This window comes from Hirundo rustica, chromosome 12 (genome assembly GCF_015227805.2).
Source record: "Hirundo rustica isolate bHirRus1 chromosome 12, bHirRus1.pri.v3, whole genome shotgun sequence".
In the NCBI taxonomy this organism is placed as follows: Eukaryota; Metazoa; Chordata; class Aves; order Passeriformes; family Hirundinidae; genus Hirundo; species Hirundo rustica.
The window spans coordinates 13409753-13433727 of record NC_053461.1 but is presented as its reverse complement, the minus strand read 5'-3'; the positions used below and the strand labels follow the sequence as shown (position 1 = coordinate 13433727).

Below are 23975 nucleotides of genomic sequence, written 5' to 3'. Positions count from 1 at the left end.
CCAGGCTGTGACAACCACGTATAGACTCGGTTTTCCACATCCAAAGGACTCCTCCTGGCCACCACCAGCGAAAGAAAGGCAGGACTGGCACTGCCTGCTTCACTGAGAGAAAGCAGGTAATGAACTATGGACTTTGCACCCTCTGCACCCTGCCAATATCATTATAATGTCAACCCACTGCACACATGCAGGTCTCTGCACACGTGCGTGCTCTGCTGTAGATAAAACCTCTCAGTATTCACATAAAGAACTAAACCTTGGTCTGTCCATAAAGAGCTAGTCCTGAATTACATGTGGAAAAAGAGATTGAAGTGAATTGTCTAAAGACAAGGAATAATTCTGTGGAAGAGCTGAGTCAGTGGCTCCTCTGGACAACCTGACCATTCTCCTTCTCTGAATTACTGAAAAATGTCTCACATTACTGAATTCATCATCAGGAGGACCATTAGCTGGAAAGGTATGCATCAGATGAGGACAAAAAAGGGTTAAATGGGTGCTGCTGAACACTGAAAAAATGTAAAATGTTTATTTTGCAAACTGAAATTTATAACTTAGCAGCATTACTGCATCTCTGCAATTCCTGGGTTCAGTCAAGCCGTGTAGTTGAAATGCTGCAGCAAACCAGGAAAGGCTGCTTTCTCACGTTATTTTTGACCAGCTGCAATCACAGAGAACCTGAGATCTCGGATGAAAACCTGTGCTTTAGAGATTTCGAGCCAAAACTTTAAAAAAGCATCTAAACTTTCAGATACTTATCAATCTGAATGCCTAAGGCATTGTGAGACTTGCTTTTTGCTGGCATGCACAGTCTCAAAGCTGGACCGAGTATTAAAATTTGACAGCAGATTTTATATATCTAGAATACATCTATACTTGATTAAACAAACATTAATCATTCAAATGCAAGCTTTGTATACGTTATTTGCTTATTAGAGAGTATATCAAACTGGATCAGAACAAAACCAGAAGCCATGTACTTAGAGTAAATTCAATAGTATGAATCCAGCCATAAATTTGACTGAACAACTAGGTACACTGGATGCCAAGAAATGTAGGTTATGGATAGTTAATATTAAATAGACTAATAAGATGCTTTCAAAATGGAAACAGTGTATTCCACTATTATTGTAAGTGTACCAAAATTTCTGATTCTGGAATACAAAAGTTGGCCTCAGTGACTTGTTACAGTCTCAGGTGAATTAAAATAAAACAAAGACATTGTTCAGGCTTTGTTCACACAGTAACAGATATCCTTAAAGCACTGGAAGAGCAAAGATGCAGTGTGTGAGGCCTTATTTCTGCTGCAAATACTTCTTCTCATACAGTTAATAAAAGAAATGAAATTTATTTCCACAGTCACCATTAAGATTTTACAAATCCCCTCTAAATGGGTTGAATACAGGTGGAGGAAAACCTTTTAACACTTGATTCTCCAGTGGTCAAAGCCTGTCAGAGCATGAAGCTAGAAAACCATTTCATATTGGAACTGTATTTTATGCTATGAACCCTTCTGTGACAGGTCCGGACATCCCTTTCCCAGGAAAGCTGAGTCCTGCTGCAGATTTCCAACATCGTGCTGCCACCTGGTGGGAAATGTCCCCAAATCCCCGCTCCCTAAATCCGTGACTTACCACTCCTGTCTTCACAATTCGGGTCCCCTCGAAAATTCGAGTGGTGTTAGCTGGGGAGGGAAGAAGAGCAGCGTGTCAGGGCACGGGAAGAGGCAGAGAAACAACTGCAAAACTACTGCTCAACGTGTGGCTACAAAATACAGGTACAGGTCTCAGACTGGAGCAAAGGCAACTCAGCTCTTTGGGCATTACTCACCTCACTCTGCACTTGTGTCTAAAAAGACTTGCTTGTCTTTAGTTACTCAGGCCTGGCAATGCCAGCTTACTGACAGAAAACAAATTCTCCCCTTCAACCCTAAGCTGGATGAAACATCCTGACTTACACAGGAAGCAAGAGTAGCTTGATGATAACGGTATTTTTTCTGTTCTTATAATATCATTATTTGTTGCTATATATCTCAACTACAAATACAATCAACCTCTGAACAATGTTTTGAAAGCTCAAGTGGGTTAATTTTCTAGGTTAGATGTTGGGTACAGCCAGAGATTAGAACAGCAGCTCCTTTTTGGGTACATGTGGAAGGAATCACATCATCTAGTCCCACTGCAGATGTGTGTATGACTTCCACCGCATTGAATACTGGGCTAGAACTGGGCTACAGTACCCAAAGGATCTCCCACAGAGCTGTCAGTAATGATTTACCCCAAACTGTGATTAAACAGTTATTGTAGTCAAACTTCAAAGAATTTTCCATTCCATTATCTAGTAAAACAGGTCATAATAAGCAATACACCAGTTTCTAACGTCTGCCTGGCACTTAAAAGCGACATCTAAAACACTGTGCTGAGGTACTAAAAACAGAGCTACACATGAGTTGTGACTTGGACAGGACACTTGTCTGATCCCTGCTCTCTCTGCAGTGCTGCCAACACTGTGGCATGCCACCACAACAGAAGTAAACCACGTCTACAGCTTGACATCCCTCAGACACTAAGTGCTAGCAAAGCGGGATCAAAACCCCTATACTTTCTGAAAATGACACTGAAAAATTACTCTATTATTTTGTTCCATGCACAGCATCAGATCCAAGTGACAACTCTTTGCTTCACCCTAAGGATTTAAACTTTTAACTCTGCTTGTTTTATTCTTCCATTACCAATTTTGAGGTTTATGCACCGATAAGCTGGACTGGGAGGAAATGATCTCATCAGAGGCAAAATTTGCCCTACTTAATAAAAAATGTCATAATAAATTTCCAGGAAGGAGCAAAACTTTAGCACTTAAAAAAACCCCCTCTAAAATCATTAAGTTCTCCTACCAAATTTCAGCTTTATCAGATTTCTCCAGTAAACTTAAAAGGAAATCCATGACAAAGGACAGCTTATCATCTAGTTCTTTTGATTTTCTTTAAATATGTATGTTTTGGAAATCACTGAGGTGTGTGCATGGTAAAACCTGAATCTCTCTACATGTGGTTGTCAAGGTAGGCCTGATCTCCTTTCCTCTTTACATAAAACAGACACTGATCAGACTCACATTCTGTTATAGCTGTGCCTCTGATGCATAAACAGTCTCTGATGAATTTATTTCAGAAAACTAGTACCAAGAAAAACTCTAAATTCTCCTAAAACATGACAAACCCTGACACTGAGAGGTGTAGGAAAACCCTCCTCAATGGAAATGAGATTCAGATCAAGTCACTGGCCACAATATGAAATTAGCATTGTCTACATGCATTCAAATATCTTCTGAAGTAACTTCACACCATATTGCACTCTGCAAAGAAAATATTAAACAAACAAAGAATAGTTCAATGTAAAAGTATGCATGTGGCTTTTTTACCTTGAAAGAGCATAGTCTGGCTAAAGTCACTACGCATTTCATTTCGGCAAACTGCTTGAACTCTGAACAGATAAAGGATGTCAGGTGAGACATGGCTAATGATGGCCTTCTGTTTAAAAAAAATAGATATTATTCAGTTTTTTACCCCCACAGTACTGTCCAAGATCAATTTGAAATATATAAAGCATTGTGCTAACACAGAACATTTATGCCATGTAAGACAAGCTATATTTCTACACAGAAATATTCAGTGGTTCCCTGGAGAGGGCAAGGCTAAAGGCTGAAGGGATGCACCCAGACACTGCTGACTCTGCCCATGAGAAAGAAGTTAACACGTCCCACATCTGTTCTCATGACAGTCTCCATGCCTCAATGTCTCTGCTCTCCTTGCAAAAACTTAAATTTAAGTCATTCGCCTTTACAGCAATTATAGTAAGATTTTTTTAGGTGGAGATACATGTCCCAAACACAGGATAAACCCAGAAAAGTCACTGCATATTCAAACTGACTATTTTGCAACCAGCTGGCTAAGGCAATTTGATTCTGGTGCACTAGGCAACATGATGGCTGAGCATCCTGGGCTGGGATATCCCTGCTTACTCCTAGACCTGAGAGCTGCCTTAGTCCACAATCACATCAGTTCACAGGAGTAGCTGTATGAGCCACTTGAAATACTTGTGATCTCTATAGCAAAACACTGTCCAGCTCTGATTCAAGATGAGACAGACCAACTGTATCTGCCAGAGCACTGAAAACAATCTGCACTTTCCTCTGAAAATGGGTTTCCTTCTTCTCTTGCCCCTAAAATAGACTAAGATGTCATTGCTTTCTTAACCCAAAGCTCTGCTGAACAGCACAAGGTCTCACTGCAATTTATTTCCAAGCTATCCCTCCATCACATCCCCTGCACTTGTAATTATTTCTTTTACATAAAACAGGATGCTTTCATGGTGCCCACCTCATTTTTGCTGATTAAGGCTCTCCTCCTTATACCTGATTAAAAAACCTCACTTAGAAGTGTGAAATTATGACAAGAGAGAGGTTACAGTACATCATAACCTTGGGTGCCTTTCAATGGATTCCTTTCTGATTTCACGAGGCAGATCGTTCCCTAATGTGACCCAGATAACAATGTCTAGTGGGGAAATTGGAAATATAAATGGAAATGAAGTAAAAGAAGCTTCATCTAAGGGAATAAGAGAAGTATTATTGTATAACTGATTGAATGGGCCCAGAGGACTGTGTATTTGAAAAAAAAATATGGTAACAGTCATTAGGAATAACACTGCTCCTGCATTTTTCATGTGCATATACAATTACTGATTTCATTATTCTAGAGGCTTTCTTTGATTAACAATAAATGGAGGCCTTTCAAACCTGAATATGTCACTCTGGTTTTATACGCAGAGAATGTTAAGGACCAGCACAATACTTGCTTCCACTCAGACAAGAATGACAAGCAGATGAAATCCTAAATGGAGGAGATAGAGCAGTGTTTCCATCTGTGCTGGAACTGTCTTGCTCTTCTCGCTTTTTCTCCCACTGCCAGATGTAGGCAGTGCTTGTACAGGGCCACTCCAAAATAATCTTCAAGCCCTGACTATGCAACTCCTGCCTCTGGCAGCACTTACTGCCAGGAACTGCTCCGAAGCCTGCAAGGGGCTATGCACAGTGAAAAGCCTGAGCCCAGAAACAGATTTTGGGGGATCGGACTTTTAATGTGAAAATCTGTAAGTTGAACACAAGCCAAAAGGTATTCAGAGCCTCACCATTTCCCGAGCCAGCTGCTTCTCAGCAACACTACATGAAAAAGTGTCTGCAGATTCAGTCCTTTATGCACTCACATAAACTATAAATTCACACTCCAGTGTTTGGGTAGCCTGCTAGGCAACATTCAACTAATGCTGAACATTTAAACAGCAATCCATCGTGGGTCAAACATTAGCCTGCCTATAAGGCAACAACTGCCTTCCTCCTCTACCTCCTTCTACCAAGAAAATAACAATATAAGGATAGCTTGATACATATGTCTGGGGTTGATGTTGTGCTTTTACCAGGTCCTTGTCACTATCCTTGGTGAAAGTCTTCTCCTTTTCATCTTCATTTTTAGTCCAGCTATATGAGATCATGTAGTTCATGATTGGAGGGTGGTAAATGGTTTCTGGTTGGTTCCAGGTCACCAGTAGTGCTGTCCTGTTCACAGGCTGCACTTTCATGTTGACTGGAGGAGTGCTACAAGCTGAAAAACAGAAGGAGAAAAGATGAAGCTTTTCTAAATATCTGAGAGAAAACATACAGGAAGATCAGGGCCTCACTCTGAGAGCTAGGTTTTTTTTCTTTAATGTCCTGGCCTACAGTAACAGCTTAGACTGCAATCCACTGAGACCAATGGGACTTAATACCACCTGCAGCTGCTTTCTGCTCTCCTGAGTAAAGTGAATGAGAATCCATTCCCTTCAGGCAGGTTGCTTAGTTCTCGACTTAATTCTCAGTCCTGACATTTGCATCTACACTTTAGCTTGGTGTAGGTGCAAAGCTTTTACACTCTGCACTGAAACATGAAGTAATACAGTGGACCTGATCCACGGCTTCCCTCCTCCCCACTCTCCTGCTGTTAAGGGCTAAATTCCCCAAAGTGGTCTGCTGGCCCTGGAAAGAGTTGAAACGTCTGAAAATGTGGCACTATCGGGTCAGTAAATGTTCTCCTGTTAACCTAGTACATTCTTACAGTTATTTTATATTCTTTCTATGCATCTTTCTTCAAAGATGCTCAATAGTTTCTCAGTAATGTATCACCAGCACAGGGAAGGGTGGCTCTTTGATGGCCTTGGCCATCTCCTCTGAGCAGGCAGAGGAACCCCCAGGCAGCCCTGCCTTCCCAACCCTGCCTGCAGCATGGAGGGACAAGCCACTTCTCAGCCATGCTTGAGTCAGTGGGGACATCAGCACAGGGACAGCTTACCCTCTGGGAAAAACACGGCTTCTGCTTCCAGCAGTACCAAACCCCAAATTCTGCAGGCAGACCAAGCCCAGCTACAAATGCAGCCCGGCCCCTCCAGGAGTGGGGTGTGCACAGCCCCCTCAGAGAGCTGAAGAGACACTTTCCAAGGAGTTGCCATGGAAAGGTCCGGGTGGGGATGCGCAACACTAGATGGCACTCACATGCTGTGGGAAAACTGCATCATCCCCTTCCCAGCTGTAAAGAGTTCAGCTTTTCAACCAAGCTTTAAAAATCACGTTTAAAATACCCAATTCAGGGCAGATTCTCACATTCTCTTTCTCAGTATAAACCCTGAACCAAGGAAAGTCACTTGCAATGATACCTAAACACATGTGCCGTGGCAAAGGAGCTGGCCTCTTCTGCCAGAGAAAGGCAAAGCGTCACCCAGCCCATCAGGCTGACACTGTTTGCAGAATTATTTTTCCCAGTACGACTTTTCCTCTTAAAGCCAGCACACTGAGCTTGTTTGCACTCTGCAGGTATGTGACTGCGTGTATATTTGGCCGTTATTTCACCTCTAAAGAGTCCTAGCAGCACTGAAGGGGAAATATGTCTATTCCAATGCCTGGACTTGCAGGTTAGCCATGCAGCACTGCTGTTACATTACTGAAATAGGTACAGTTCTTAAAAATGATTAAATGCTTTAAACACCAGTATTACCAGTACAATAGAAAAATACCCATCAAATGCATTTGTGCGGTTATAAATCACATTTTGTACCTAGCTGAACAAGGCAACACGAATTGAAGAAATATGCTTGGGCAGGAAAGATCTTTTATGTTTGCTCTTGCCATGAGGGGTGACAATCCTGCAGTTTTGCAGCAGATCCTTCTGTTCAACCCAGAAGGATGATCCAGCAAAACAAACCCTACAGTACCCAAAAGCAATGGATAAATGTATGTGAGTTTCTATTTACATTAAGCTGAAGGAATCAAAACAGCATTCTGCTGTCAGTGCCACGAAATCAGAAGCCACACCATGGCTTCCCTCTGGCTCCCCCCTGGTCCCCCAAAGCACAGCATGAAGCTGGCCAGGACCTGGAAGAGATGGGACAGCTGAAAGCCATCTCTGTTCTCGCTTTTCACAGAGCTTCCCGATCCTTGGTATGCCTCTCCATGCTCACCTCTTTCCGCTGAGATGGTCAGATCAATTCTCCCTGACATCACTGTTTATTGATAACTGCACCAATAAATCATAACTGCCCTCTTTGACGCCCTTTGTCATCACAGAATTACACTTCAAAATGCCAGGCCAGCCTTTATCGCTCCACCTAATCAAATCCCATCAGAGATTGGAGCCCAGGGTGAAGCGCTACCCAGACCTAAAACTCTTCCCCAGTGCTTGTCCTCCAGGAGGACACGCAGAGATTTATATATTTAAAGTAATCATGCATCAAATTGTTTTAGAAATAATTCAAGCAGGTAACCTTCCTGAGGGACAGAGAGATCTACCTTAATTGCACGATGTCTGGCAGCTGCTTTTCACACGGGGACCCCAAGCCAGCGAGGAGAGGGGGCTGCCGTGACCCCCATTCTGTGCCACTCTCTGCAGAGCCTGGATGCCATCTGGAACAGCTCATGCCAGCCACAGAAGTGGCTGCTTCCCATGGATAAAACAGAGGCTCACAGGCTCAGTCAGGAGACCCTCCCTGACCCTGCACCCTGACCCAAGGTCATGAGCACTTCTCATCACACCAGTGACTCCACTAAGGACAGCCAGCTAAAATGAGGCTGAATTTACAATACTGCAATCTCTCAGGAAATATTACAAAATTTTCATGACTTAGTATGACTTGGATCAATTTACTCCAAGGCACAGAGCAGCATCTGAAAAACCTGAAGTAATTTAGTATTAATCAACCTTTTCTGCTCAACCGCATTTCTTTAAACAGCTTATGAATGGGCAAAAAAAGAGAATTTTTATTTTTTTCTTTTATAAAATGAAACATATGGTTTTATTAATTTAACTAAACCTGCTTAGGACACAATGGAATAAAGAAACATTTGATCCAATAATTCAATTTGATGATTTAATTAAAGTGATACATAATAACATAGTGAATGTCTGAAAGGCAAGGAAAAAAGTGCAATGATTTGACCATCTATAAAACAACTGGCATTTCCCAGAGATCTAATTTTTCTTTCAATACTCTCTGTGCCTTGGATTTTTCAAAGAAGATTAAAAGAATCACAGGCTAAAGGACCTCTACTGATTTTGCAAAATGTGCAGCTGAAGAAGAGACAGAAATGCAGGAAGAGATTGGGACAGGGAAGGGGAAGTTTAATCAGGACACACTAAAGAGAAACACAAGCTGCTTCTTTTTTTTCTTTTTTTTTTTTTTAAATAACAAAACCAGGCTTAATAAGAAAAAAAAATTTCAGTTAATTCATGATTTCTTGAGGAAAAAAGACACAAACCCAACAACCAGCATTATTCCACAGTGAAACAGCATCTCAGCTAATTTTAGAAAAAAATATTACTAATGCTCTGTTTAAAATTCAGATCCTGAGGGATATGAAAATATTGTAGTGGGGGGTTTCAGGATGTCTTTCTGTGGTGTGTGCGATCCTGAGCAGATACCTGCACAGCTCTGGGAGGACACCAAAGCCACTGTGTCCTGGGCTAGCAGACCCATGCCACGACTTGTGGAGACAGAAATCCCCAGCTGGGGCAACCAGGCCACATCTCAGAGGCACTGAACAGGCAGGAGCCTTTGCAGTACCATGGTCATGCCCCACTGCAGGCACAGACATGCCCTGGACCTCTTGGAGGGAAAAAAACATCCTTACCCTCCTGTCAGGGATGACCTGAACTGGGAGAACCTGGCGAACAAGGTAGCTCCTGCCTTCTGGGAAAGTCCTGCAGAGGCAGAAGCACCTGGAGAACGCCCCTCTGACCGGACTCAGGCAGCCTCAGGGGCTCTCCCAGCTCCTGGCCATGTGTGGGGCAGCCCAGCAGCTGGACCCAGGCTTTTCTCTGCAGATCAGCCCACTGGGGAAGGCAGGGGGAATCCAGCATCTTGGCCAGCCTCATCTTCCAGGGCTCACTCAAGCCTGGACAAAACCTGTTTGCCACTGGCAGGCGAATGCAGCATGCTGACACAGTCAGAAGTGCTGGGCAGGCCAGCCATACAGCAGAGAATTATTTTCTTCATGTTAAAAACATTCCAGTGGGCTGGAACAAACAAAATTAATTTAACAACTCTGCATTCATCTCTCCCTTAATTTGATTTGTATGTTGTATTTGGCTACGTAACCTCCACGAGGCTTTCCTAACTGAAAGCCTGATAAAGCTTAATCCAAAAGCTCCTGGCAGCTCCATTTCAGCGAGCTGAAAGACAAAAAAAGGGGCTTGTTGCTTTGCAAATAGTAATTGCTGATACTAAGACACACCCATGAATGCAGACATGGCATGTAAAAGAATACTGCAGCTTTTTAAAATTAACATTGTTCCTTGAAATTTTTCCTCTGTATTTCTCTTTCCAAGACAGAAATGCAACACCAGCCAGATTTTCTGGGTGTCATCACACTTTTTGCATATGCTACCTGTGGTTATGAATAGACCTATTTAGGGAAACTTTGTGAGAGTGCAAGAACTGTATATTCAGTTATGGCTTGTATACTTTCTCCCTAAAAAAACAGGTCTTCATATGATGAATCTAGTTGCACTGGGCTCAGCGGGATTTATAAAATCCTCTAAAAATGTTCTAAGTTAGCTTGTCCATGCATAAAAATGTCACCACTTTAAAGGCAGTTATTTCTAGCTGCGCTATGCCCTCCTTTGAAAAATCCCACTCTCTACCTCCTGCTGAATGTCTCAGCAATGCAGAACTGCTGTTCCTCTCCTCGGTGCTGTGGGATACACGTTGTGCACTGAAGCCCCGACAATGTTCAGCACAGAGAAGCAACGTGACAGTGAGATCCTGAATCCCTCATGGTGACATGGGCAGAGATCTGACATGGAAGGGAAAACACTGGCATCAGGATGTGCCCAGAGTATGTTACTGGCTCAGAGCTGCTCAGTGGTAACTAAAAGACAGGGACAAGGGTCTTGTCTTGCTCTGGGAGGCAGCTCCAGGCTGTAAGGTGAGAGAGGCCTCACTTCTTTTTCTTACTAGTCTGGATATGCAGGATGATTCATTCAACAGGACAAGTGGCAGGGAACAGCGTCTCTCCCACAGAAAGCAGGAGCACAAAGGGAGGTAGCTGGCACATTTCTTTCCCCCATGCTCAGTAGAAGAAAAACTGAGAGGTCACTATGGGGTTTTCATGTCTTTCTTTGCCATAGGGGCAAAGTTGGCAGCCAAGTTCTTGAGGAGAGAGGGTGTTTTCTTCCCCTCTGCCCCAGCCCTGGGAAGGAGCTGGAAGGGCCAGTCCTGCAGGACAGATGCACCACTTGCTGCTGTAATGACACCCAACTCAGCCATAGGCATTCCTGATGATTTCAGAGCACCTGAAAGCTGTGATCAGTGCCTGTGCTATTGCCAAAACAATGCACTGAGTTCATTCAGCCCTCCCACCCCCAGGAACCTGACTGCAGACAAGAGAAAAGCCATGCCACCAACAGCAAAGGGAAGAAAAATACCTTCAACTACATCCATACCTATATACACACACATATATATTCCTTCTCATTATGAGATCCTCAAAACTTCAAATAAACCCTGAAATGCAAAAATATGAGTTATGCTGCAATGAGAAAACTTGCGTTTGCTTTCAGTGCCATGGTAAGGGAAGTGATACAGGGGCAGATGCTGCTACATTGAACGGGTGTCACTCAGTGGAGGTGCTCGGGAAGAGACTCTGATCCATAATAAACAAGAGCGTGCTTTGGGCTGTCAGATTCAATCCCAGAGTTCAGCCAGGGCTGTGCTCCCAAAGGATAACAAATATACTACAAAGATCATATGCAGAGACAACACAGGCTTTAATATATCAGAAAGTGCTAAGAGGCATACTTATAACATTTTCCCCCTTATTTTACTAATGTTTGCAGTTTTTTGTCTTTGCTTTAGTGTACATTGTTGACTTCTCAGAGTGCTTATAAATGACATTATTAATACGTAAGGATAATTGCTTTAAAGAGTAGCACATTTTTCCTTTACCTTTGCCTGCACTTTGCCAGCAGGCATTGGCAGGCTCCGGAGCATGCTGTACACACAAATATTTGTGTTGATCTACTTCAATCCACAGGCAGAATGTAGCTAGGAGACAGACTATTTATCTTCCCTGCTCTTACCTTCCACTGTGCTTCAAACAGACAGGGCTGTTTCTTGAGGTGTGAGGGGCAGACCCCACACTTGTTTAATGCCCTGTGAAATGACCTCATGAGCAAATGGGCACATGGGTCCCTCTGACAGAGGACATCTGGACAAGCTGGGGTTTGCCCCTCTGTTGCTGGCCCATTTCCCAAAGTGTACACACAACCAACATTTGGATTAATACCTGCATGGCTTTGTAGCACCTAAATTTCCATGGAATCACAGATCCTGTTTTACTGAAAGGCATGGACTGTGTGTTTGCACCTAAGTATTTCACACAACTCACAAATACTGTTTCTACAGTGGTGGTCTGAGTCCTCAGCACTGCAGACCAGCCTTGCACCATCAGATGCCATGCTGGGCTAAACTCATGTCCAACAAGGACCTGCCCTGCAGGTTTTGTGTTTGTATTGCACACATCCATGTGTGCACACAGAGGGTGACTTGTGTTTCAAATGTACACCTGTGCCCTCATTTACACTGCGTGTTTGAGCCACATGTGTGATCACATTCACTGATCACAAACGGTATCAATGGGGAGAAAGAAGGATTTCCTGCCAGAAGGACACATATTTGCTATCTTAGCCAAGCTGACCTTTCCAATGTTCTGGTGAGAGCTGTTTGGCCTGGGGAGCATAGGAAGGACAGGCCAATAGGGCTGGTAGAGCCTCCTAACACATGCCTGTGGGATGCCCAAAATCAGATTAGGAAAGCAGCTTTCCTTTCAGAGTTTCTGGAGGCTTTTTCCAACACAAAGGATGAGCTGTAGGCACTCATGGTTCAAACTAAAATTAGTACCTCTGTGGGCTGAACAGCTGGGCCAGCAGGTAGGCAGTGCAGAAAGGAATTCCCTCCAGGTGTAAATGGAATAAATCATCAGGCTCAGCTCTTTCAGCTTTAGTGGCAGCTGTGAACCCAAACCACACCTACACTTTCACACTGAATTCCTCTTGCTCTGTTGGTTTGGACCCTTATAATCTCTGAAGAAGTGTAAGCAGTGACTTAGTGCTTATTAATAAATCTATTGATAAGTTGTTTACTACATTCAGGTCAGACACACACACTCCTCACATTACAACTACACAGAAGTTACTACAGGTGTAAAACAGAACCCCGCGGAACAGAGCCATGGCAAGGGAAGCATGAGGTCTGTGTCGGGTATAAGTACCACATCTGTTTGCATCTGATTCCCCCTCAAAATGGGTCATTTTTTTTAACTAAAAACTTTGTGTCACCTGACCTGAAACCCTCTGGAAGGCAGAAGCCTGTCCTTTCCTGCTTTTGCAGGACACTCTTCAAGACAACTGCATACATGAGGACCCATACAGCGCTGCAGAGCAAGACAGGGCTGAGGTGGAAGGGATGAAACATGCAGAGGGAACACTGATTTCTGCCTAAAATGTGCATTCAGCAGCCATTTGAGGCTCAAAAAGAGACTCTTGGAGCTGCAGGTGAGTTCCTTTACTTGGAGCACAAAGGCAGTGGAGATGGGCAGGTCTGTAGTGCAACGATGCTGGGCAAGCAAGGAGCAGGGCAGAGTCAGCACCCTCAAGAGTGACCTCTTCCTCCAAGCCAGGCTGCTGCACCAACAGAAGTCCTAATGAGACATGAATTCATTTGCACCACACCTAGTAGGGTGCTGACTGATTAAAGGGGAATAGAACTGGGAAATGATAACTTCCATAACAAAGTGAAATCAAAAAGCAAATAGAAAAAGCCCAGTTGTCCAAGGAAATGAGGAAGGAGTTGTTAATCCATGAAGAAATCTTCCAAGATACTGCCGAAGGACAAAAAGAATCAATGCTAATGGTAAACATACTGTAAATTAACTTAAAAAGGTTCTTGTTTATTTCCATTTCCCCTGAGATACATAAAGAAAATAAATAGCTAAATTTTGCTTTAGCCATCCTGAGTTAAATTTTCAATAATGAATCATTTTAAATTTACCTTCACTTTGTTGTTGTTTTGGATATGTTACATATTACTATGGAGTATTTTTACTAATTTAGGTTTGACTAAAACATAAAAATTACATTCTGCAAGAGTAGAAGTTCTCTGCCTGAGACTCCTTCTGGACTCCCAGAGAGAACCTGAGGGCATGAAGAGACTGCAAAGTTGTTTTGAGACAGTTTTCATAAAACATGGGCATTTAGAAAGCAAAACCAAATTACTGGGAGTAATAACAGAGGCTATAAATGAGACAAGTAACTCGTTCTCCTGCAGAAACACTGCTGCCAATGCTCTAGACTATCTGCCTGAAGTGTTGATGTCAGTGCACTGAATCTCTGGACCTTTGGATGCTGCTGCATGGGAGGTGCACTCCAACGCTGTGCAGAAAGACAACTCCTTTACAGAAGGCTGTAGTCTCATTTCTGACATCAGGAGTCATGACATGGTGAAGAACTAAACTGCTTTGCTTGAGCAGTGCAGTACCTTTGGCTGCAGGCCACTGGCCTGAGCCATGTCCCCAGCACAAGGCATGCAAGGGGGGAAAATCCAAGTATCTCTCCTCCATGTTTTAGTGGCATTAAGTTAAAAGGACTTCCAAACTGTGAATTACCACCACGTAACAAAAAACAGTAAGGAAAATGATCACCTGTACAGTACTAGAGAAATGTCCCAGCTGCTAATTTAGAGTCCAAAGCTAAGTTTGACTGGAGTGAATTTATGACTGCTCATTATTTAACTTAGTCTAGGATCATAATTACAGATGGTACTCTGAGGCGAAATCCCACTGATGGGAAACAGCATCATTTGAGACTCCAGCAAAGAGTAATCAGACACCTTTGGGAAAGTAATCAGGCATCTGTGAAAGAAAACTCTGATGTCAAGAGCCCCTCACATGGGATGCTTGTTTAAGTGTTGTAAGGCATGCAGCACATTTAATGAGATAGAAAGGTTAAAGGGTTTTTTTGAGTGTTAAAAAAACCCTTAAAGAAACAACATTTGATGTAATCTGCAGCAAAATGAAATGGGCAAGCATTGTTGCACACAGGGTACTTCCTGAAACGAGGAAATGAAACACCTTTTCCTCCTGAGTTTCCAAGCCTACACCTTTCCTAAAGCAGGTAAAGTTTTGTAAATACAGCTCTGCTTGATGGGACAACATGTGAAAGTAGTAAGGATCCCCTGCGGACCCAGATCCTTGAACTGGATGGATTTTTATGTAAGAATTCTGTTTGGCCCTGAAGTGCAACGTACACTATTAAAGCAAGAAATAATTAGCCATCCCTCTACCAGAGCTGCTTGAAAGCAGCCCAGGAGCTGCAGGAGGACAATATATGATGTGACAGAGCAACACAGTCCTGAGCCACAGAGGACAGGCCAGAGAAGAAAGGAGGCAATTTTAACATAGATTGTCTTGTCCAAAAAGTCAGACACTGCCAGTCACTGATAATTACAGTATCTGACTAATCCTTTACAAATGCATTCTTGGCTTAGAATGTCTGTACAGAGAACCTCTAACTTTTCAAAACTTTACATAAATTAGTAGTGCAACATGGGTGAGGCCTCTTGTTAAATGATGATCTGCCTGATTTAACAGTATGATCCACTGTATAGTTTGGATCTCTGAAAGTTTCATCTTCTTAAAAAGCATCACTCTACAAGGGTTTATTATCAACCCACCAGTTGCTACAATAACACAGCTGAACAGTATTTAACCTGGATGGTGTATCTCAGAAATAAGATCTTTAAACATCATCTGTATGGTTTTTTGAAATAGCTCCAGGGTCAACTAAAAAATTAAGCTCAGTTCATGGGCTCTGATTCAGCAAAGGTCTTATGCATATGCTTTTATTCCAGGCATACAAGCAGTCCTCAAGAGAACTGTTTTAAATCAGCTTTTGCCAATAGGAGGAAGCAATGAGATAATGGAATAAAGGAAAACTCTTCTTGTTAAACTCTGACACAAAAGAAAACCTGGAGTTTTCACTTGTAAGTGAAAAATTAGTCCTATTTCAAATTAGCTGAAGTATTTCACCATCTTGTATTCTGATGATTGAAAACAATGCCTCTCTCTTCGTCGCCTCTTTCAAATTAAAACAAGAGAAGGGAGAGGAGAGTAACTACAAAGCAAAAGACTGGTAACACTCATAGTGGTTAACAAACTGGATCCAAATGCACTGACCTAAAACAGCCTCTCCCAGAAGATGTTTTGTTTACCAAATGCCACCACTTTTGGGCTTTGCTAAGGAAATACTCAGAGGACTGGTATAGAGTGAGAAAGTTTTCCACCCCTGCATTTGCAGGTTATACTACTGGTCACAGTTCTGTGACCTGAGATAGCTTGGATAGCTGAGAGAAAAGACATTCCTCTCTGGTCCCAAACTGCTCAGGATGGCACATTTGCCAATGACCACTGCTTTGTGTTGATCTGAAATTCCCTATTCACCAGGGAATTCTGAAAATTATTCTGAACATTATGCAAATTGTTCTGGGCACATTTTCCTCCAAAATAAGAAAGGCTTACATAATGAATGCTACACTGTTTTCCAGATTAGCAATACTGCCCACAGACTTAATAGAGTGTGACAGAGGAAACAAATTGCAAAAAATCACACCGACAAACATACCCAAACTTACCCTGCAGAGCTGAAGACCATCACAAACCATATCACCTTGCAGCAAGTAAAAGACACATTTTCGTGACCATGCCTTTTTCTACAACACAGAAATCAGGAACGGGGAGGGCAGACAAGAGTCAACACGTGACAGCCATTGGTCACATTGCCTAATGCAATGTGGAAAGCACTGAGGTGCAACCAGGAGGTATGCAGAAGAATCTGCATAACAGAAATTTGTTATGCTAACCTTATACTCTTCTATACTTGTATGCAAGACTGGCTGGAAAGCACTCCATGCACTCAGTTCCTCAGTAGTTTTGCATGAATGACACTGAATAAAGTGGCACTATATTTACTAGCTGAATAAACAACAGGTTTTGCTTTCACTCAAGTATTATGACTTCAACCCATTTTATTTATATGTCAGTAGTTCAGAATGTGCAGTGGACCAGGCACATCACCACTGTTCACCTTTGTCAAAAAAGGGGCCAGAAACATCCATGTTGTTATATTTCTGGGACAGCTATATCTCATCCCTGTAACCTTTGGAGGATATACTACAATCCATTCTGTGTTAGCAACACTGCACCAACCTATTTATCTTAAGTCCATTAAAAAAATGCACCTGTTTTCAGTGTCCCCTGGTGTGCACACAACTCAGAAAGTGACAAGCTAACAGATCTGGTACAAAATCACCAGCTGCCCAGCCATTAGCCTCCTAGAGCTGAGGGGAGGAAGAAATCACCAACTCCAGCCTCATCTCTGCCATTAGATCAATACTGTCAGACCATGGGAAATTCATGTCCCCCACTTGAGGGTCTCTCTTGTCACAAATTCAGATTTCCAGGTGGGCACAAACACAGAGAATTGCGGTACCTGAACATGATGGCAGAGGACCCATAGAGAACGTGCTCAGAGAACCAGTCCCCAAGAACCAAACCACATAAACACGGACTAATGGTTGTGCTGGTCCCCTGCTCCTGAAGACTGGGTCACCTCATTACAACTAAGCCAAATGTGCTTGGTTCTTAAAGATCAAAGTCTGAATCTTTCTGGTTATTCAAGGTGCTCCTTTGGTCTCGACAGTTCCAAATTCAAGATTAGCACACTAACTACAGACCTTAGTGTTTGTAATGATCTGGCAAAATTGTGGGTTTCAGTTATTTACTGTGGTGGTGAAAATCAACCTAAGATTCTTTCTAATTTTAAAAATAATCCAGCAAGGTGAGGAGTATGCAGGCACGTGGCCAAAGCAGTTAAATCTCCTTGAATGTTATATCAGAGGTACCTTGGCTGCACTCAAAATAAAATCTAGTCAGTTTTGTCACTTTTAATGTAATGTAAATCATTAACTTTCATCGCTGTTCTGGGTAAATAATATGTACAGAGGATATAACTGAAGAAATTACTGACACATGTTGCTGTTACAACGCTGATTGAAAACTACAAGCCAGAGCATCTGAGCGTAGCAGGATTTCTTCTTTCCCAAGACCTCCTTCTCACTTCTGATGTAAATTCTCTGTCCCAAGGCTGCCTTGTACATGAGGTTTGTCTACGTGTATATTACATATATATAAATAAGCATGCTCAGAGAATAATGAGCCCTGAGAAGTACACTCTCCCAGCACTCTCTTGGGAAGGTGAGGTTGCTGAACACAGCTGTTTTCATGATTCACATCCTCTAAAATCTGCACTTTCTGTGCCTGGCCAGGTGAAAATGCCAGGTAAAAAAGGGAAGCTTGTAAATCTGCTTAGCTGTTTCCTTCTGGCAAACTGCCCCTCTCTTCTTTACCTCTAGTGGTTAAGCACCAAGCACTTTGCAAGACTGAAGACTGGAAAGTACATGTGATTTCTTCTACCTATAAATAACACCAGTCAATAAAATAAAGGCAAATAAAAGTAGTAAATGATATTTATTTCTAGTCTTATTTTATCCAGAACACATTTCTCTCAGAATTTCTGATGTGCTCCTCTAGCCAGGGCTGCTTGTGCCAGTGTAACAGGAACCTCCCTCCACCCCCCTCCCTCCACCTCATTATCCAGTGTCTGACAGAAGCAAGTGCCAGCTGCTCTACGAAAAGGCACATGAAACACTTCAGTAAGACATTAGAAAATCACCTGCCTAAAAGGAGGAGATTATTTTCCTCCTGTCACCATTACCAACAGACTGATACAAACGTTGAATTAAAAAGTCGACAGTCCTTCAGAAGTCTTGTTACAGGAGAAATGAAACCCACAACCACATCTGGATAATCTATTTCCATTCAAACACCCAATGCCTCTGTGCTAATGGGGCTGAATTTTTACCTCTGACCTTGGCCCTTCAGTTTTCCCTTTTTGTCTGGCATCCCCACAGTCCTACAGCCAGTTGGCAGAAGCAGGGACACTGCCAGTTTGAGACTCATATTTTGTGGTTTTGAGACCCACATATTCTATGGCTGTATTGTCATGGCACCTCGTGACAGCGAGTTCTACAGCTATTTGCAGCATAAGCAGAATTAGTTAATTGATTGACACTTACCAACAAGGAATACCTGCACAACCTGCAATATTTCTTTGGTAGCACACAGCTGTTCTCGACACTTTGATAATGAAGCAGACAGGAAAAAAATCTCCTGTTAGTCAAGTGTAAAATTCTAAAGTATAATCTACCTTTGGAAGCCTCTGTGCCGAGTGGATTTTCCAAGATGTCGGTCATATCTTGGTTCCAAGCATCCTTCACAGCAGACTTGGACACCTTCCTGTTGTTCAGGTTTTGCTCTGGTCGGAAGTTATTCCTCAGGTACTCCACAGACTTGACATGGTCTTGCTGCTCAGTGGTGAAGATGGAGTAAAACGCCTCCAGCTGATCGCAGCCATCATGGCAGGACAGAGAAGGGATGTTAATCAGAAAAACAATGTGCTGAAATCTGGGTGGCTGATAAGACAGCAAAATGAAAGGAAGTAAAATATTGATGCCAAGACTGATAAAACCACAGGGGAAGTCAGACTGCCCACTGAAATTATTGCCAACCACCTTATCTCGGCACAGGGCTTATCCTGCCCAACGTGGGAGAAGGCCTTCTAGAACCTGCGGACATCTGTCACTGGCAAAGAAACACTTGCCCTTAAGATCCCTTTTGTGTGTGACACAGCCTTGCCAACCCCTCCTCACCGCTGGCACCGCTTTGTTTCCCAGTATCGCGTCAAAAAGTGCTTCCAGGTCATTCCACACCAAGAGCCTTCTCCTGGATAAGGCAAAACTTCCTGATCTCTGAATAGCCTGCGAAGTTTAGCTGCCAGGCTAAGCTTCACAGACAGCTCGTGCAGCACTTTCAGGCACAGCTAGCATATACTCCTCTGGGAATAAGTTTCTTCTGCTGGATTCAGATCTGAGCTATTTATAAGAAAACGTATTAACCTGTAAGAAAGAACTGTAATTGGAAAACTTTTCTGTTACTTCGTATCTTAGTGTTTCTTAGGGAAAAATAATTCTAGCAAACTAAGGTGAAAATATTTTCAGCTAATGTTTTTCTCCCAGCTATCAAGATAGGCACAGCATTTACTCTTACCTTGTTATCACTCAGCACAAAAACTAGAATTAATTATGCTGTAGCTGGAAAGACTGACCAAGACAGAGTAGAGAAGAAATCAGTCCTGATATTGTTTGCATCACATCAGTTACACATATTGACAGTATGGATTTTGGGAGCACAAAATCTGGCCCAAGACTTCAAAAAGGGGCTTGAGTAACATTCATAGCTTAATGACAGGTCACTGAAACTTACACACTTTTCATTGTGTGTCTGCTAAGAAAGCTCTGAAGGAGCATGTGAGCCCCAAACCTTAAAACTGGAAGAATTATCACGGCAACCTCAGTTGGTAAAGCTGATAAAAGTAATCAAAGAAGCGTGTAACAGAGCAGTTAAGCATCCTCCACTGACTCATGAGGCACCCACTACCATTATTTAATTTCCCTTCAAACCTGAGCCCCCTTCAGCCGAGGGACAGCAAGGGACAAGCAGGGAGGGGTGACCACCAATGACCAGTTCCCACTGCAGGCAGCGAGCTCAGGTGCCACTTCCAGAGCTCAGGTGCTGCTTCCAGACTTGCAGGTGGAGTTGCTGGAATTTGAATTGTACTTTCTTTTCCTGCATCTTATATAAATGCCTTATTCCCAGCTTCTCAACACTATTCTGTTTCTGTTTCTTTCAAAGAAACATTTTGAAAAATTATAAAAAACATTTCTTAATTATTAGCACGACCCCCTCAAAAGCATAGGAGGATGGATTAAGAAAGCTAAAAGGACCGACTTACACTTTTGTCTCAAAAAAACCTCCCACAACAGATGATCCTGCTACACCCTTCTATAAAAGCACAGATCAAAACTCTTGTGCTTATTTACATACCTTTTGCACTTCACGCACTGGGAGCAGTTTTGATGAAGCCAGCTAACAGGGCTTAAGGTGACTTTATAAAAGCACAAGAACTTTAACAGTAACTCCTCTGAAGTTAAGTCTCTAGGCTTAGACATCTGTGACATTAATTGAATTTTTAAACTTTCAGAGAGAACTTTTAAAATATTTTCTTCTGCCATGCTACCTTGGGGAGGTATAATTTTATTTTAACAACTGCCAATTCAAACATGATTTTTAACCTTCCACTTTTTATGTGTTGAAGTATATATAAGACATTTCAACCTCACTTTCACTATAAAAATATTATCTATGACAAATGAGAAATTAATTTATCTACAGCTGCCAGAAAAAAAATATTCTAAGATCTGGAGTCAAGGAGCTACATTCATCCTCTTCAAGGAGCACAAGAGCTCCTGTTCAGAAGAAGAAATTAAAAGCTCTTGTAAAACTATTGTAGATACAGGGAAACCTGATCTAAAACTCTAAGTCATGCAATTACAAACCATTAAAACCTAATGTGTAGTTTTCTAAGGGTTGGATATACAAATGGCAATTAAAAATAGTGAAACTGTTACAAGCACAATGAGCTGCTCTGACGTACGCATTACGAGAGATAATGCCATGCTTTGGGTCATTGAATGCACTTAGCTTTACAAGGCATCCGCAGGGTGACACAGCTTGGCCTGGTTTGTTGTCTAATTATCAGGAAAGATGATGATGATGGAGGACTGTTAATAAAATAGAGAAGCCTCCACAAATGGACCACTTCACCACTGTCCTTTTTCCAGCGAGGTATTTTGCACAAAAGCAAGAATTTAATTGAAACAGCAACAAAGCTTAAACAATATCACTGTCGTCCTCTGGGATTACAGGCTGCTTCACGGGGTTTGTGATAAAGAAGGTTAAACTATGGCAATGGATTATGCTACACTGTTTGTGTTAGAGGAACAAATAATAATCATAGCAGTGGCAGGGTGGCAGGCTCTTGAAACACACACATCTAGAGCTACCAGGGAGGAGGGAATACTATTATTTATTCCACATGTGTTGTAGTATCAATGAAAGTCTGTCTACACACAGAATTCCCAGCCCTCCAACCACACACACATGCACAGAGCAGCACAAAGCCAAATTTTAAAGGCTTGTTTGGAACAGTTACTTCTGTACAGCACAGGAAAGGAGCTATGCCAGGATTAAGTACCTTGATACCGACAGCCGAAATTGATATTTACCGTTTTATTTGCATCTGTTAAAAAAGAAAAATGAAGTTGTGACCCACCTGATGTGCACACAGGGTATAAAACTGAGCATGGGCCAGGCCTTGCAGCCACCAAATAATAAACAGTAAACTTATTGATGTAGTGAAAAGCTACAAGGGATTGCAAGTATCCTGCAGGCAAGGACAGAATTCAAAATGATCTCGACGATCAGAGAAATAGCCTGAAAAAAACAAGGGGTCTGATTCAAACAGGACCATGTGCAGAGTCCCAGGCTCCAGCCAGAACCGGGGGCTGCCTGGGGGCACAATGTGCTCAGCACTGCCAGAGAGCTCCAGGGAAAGCCTCCAGCAAAAAGGGTCCTGCTGACCAGGAGCTGAACACGCACCGTCACACTTCTGTGAACAGGCAAAATAACACCAGGGTGAGTGGCTGGAGATGTGAATCCTGACACGTCCCTCAGCCTCTGGAGGGCCTCAGCTGAAGCACTGCAACTGATTTTGAACACAGACTGTCAAAAAAAGATGAAAGAATCTATGGGAGAAGCAATGAGATCTAGAAAACAGAAAAAAAAGCCCAGAGCAGAGGTATGGCAAGTGCCTTCCATATTTCTGAAACCTCTGAGCACAACATCAGCCAGTCAGGATCACCCAGTGAACTGTTCACGTGCACCTGACAGAATTAGTAATGTAAAAAGTTTGTTTTCAGTGGCTTATGTCAGATGAGCAAGAGGCAAGACTAAGTCCAGCAGGTTGGCTTTCTAAAGACCACAGTCTTACAATGTCAAAATACAGTGAACTGGCAAACATTTGACTTCATCTAGACATTGTTTTATCAGGATGATTCTTCAAACTCCAGACATTGTGTCTATTTGCATTAAAAGCTACTATGTGCTAATTTTAAAGATTTGTGCACCAGCTCGCTAAGCACATAATGGCAGCTTTACTATGTTATAAAAACAGTTAAGCATGGAGAATTAATGGAAAGATGTCTTTTCTAATGTAATTAGTTGAAATTACTAAATCTGAGCAGAACTGAAATCACTCACTTTACTTTGAAAAGAAAGTTTCAATTAAAAAGAATAAAAGGGAAGTCTATGTAACTATTTACACCACAGCTTAATTTAATCTTAACAAAAACAATATGAAATAAATCACTGAAAGGAAACTGGGTTTCACGTTGTACTGTCTTCTCAAGACTGATGGCTCCTGTTCAGAAACAATATTACTTAAGAGAATAATAATAATAAAAAAATCACTGATACTTCCTTTTTTGTCAACAGAAACATTTGTGTTCTCCAAATTCCACCAGCAGGTTTTGAAAACACTGTCTTAAGGAGGGCAAATTGAAGAGATGGGCTTCACTGACAAAACCAACACACCTGATGGTAAGAAATGGGCACAGGCTTCCGAAAAACAATCCACTCCACGATCTCACTGCAGGGAGGAGTAGTCAGGGAACCTGTGTAGCGGTAGTAGCTCCCCAGAGACGTTGGCAGAAGTTCCCTCAGCACAAAGGGATCCAGAAAGGTCTCCTTCTCTGCGGGGAAGATTGACAAGCAGGATTACACTTTTTTTTTAATGCGTCTTTAAAACAGACATCACATTGCTAGGCAGCCTAACAAGGTGTAATGGCAACAACATATTTTATCATATATGTAATGAAAAAATGGAAACCCTCTGGTAGAGCTGCTGCGTGGCTTCTTAAAAGAGCAGCCAAAATGCTAGTCAGCCCCATCCCAAACACACACCCTCCTAATGTGAACGTGTGCAGGTGTGAAATGCACTTGCTACCCCACTGGTTTATGTCAGTACATAAATGGTAATGTTCAGCTCTGTACATGCAGTCAATGGTTCCAGCACTCAGTACATGGCTCTCCAGCTTGATGGCAGCGAGAAGAACGCAGGGGGACACAGCCAGGCCCAGAGGGACACAGTCAGGCCCAGCGGGACACAGCCAGGCCCAGCAAGACACAGCCAGGCCCAGCGGGACACAGCCAGGCCCAGCGGGACACAGCCAGGCCCAGAGGGACACAGTCAGGCCCAGCGGGACACAGCCAGGCCCAGTGGGACACAGCCAGGCCCAGCGGGACACAGCCAGGCCCAGCGGGACACAGCCAGG

The 23975-nt window shown here is 42.6% G+C and overlaps 1 protein-coding gene across 1 annotated transcript in view; it reads right to left on the bottom strand.

Annotated features, from left to right (window-relative positions):
• PTPRG (protein tyrosine phosphatase receptor type G) overlaps nt 1-23975 on the bottom strand; it is a 395690-nt gene that overhangs the window by 76648 nt on the left and 295067 nt on the right. Inside the window, exons 7-11 of the mRNA XM_040076808.2 lie at nt 23236-23393; nt 18893-19085; nt 5469-5653; nt 3415-3523; nt 1632-1681 (exon numbers count right to left, since the gene is read on the bottom strand). Of these exons, the coding sequence (XP_039932742.1) occupies nt 1632-1681; nt 3415-3523; nt 5469-5653; nt 18893-19085; nt 23236-23393 (695 nt within the window). The remainder of the gene's footprint in view (nt 1-1631; nt 1682-3414; nt 3524-5468; nt 5654-18892; nt 19086-23235; nt 23394-23975) is intronic.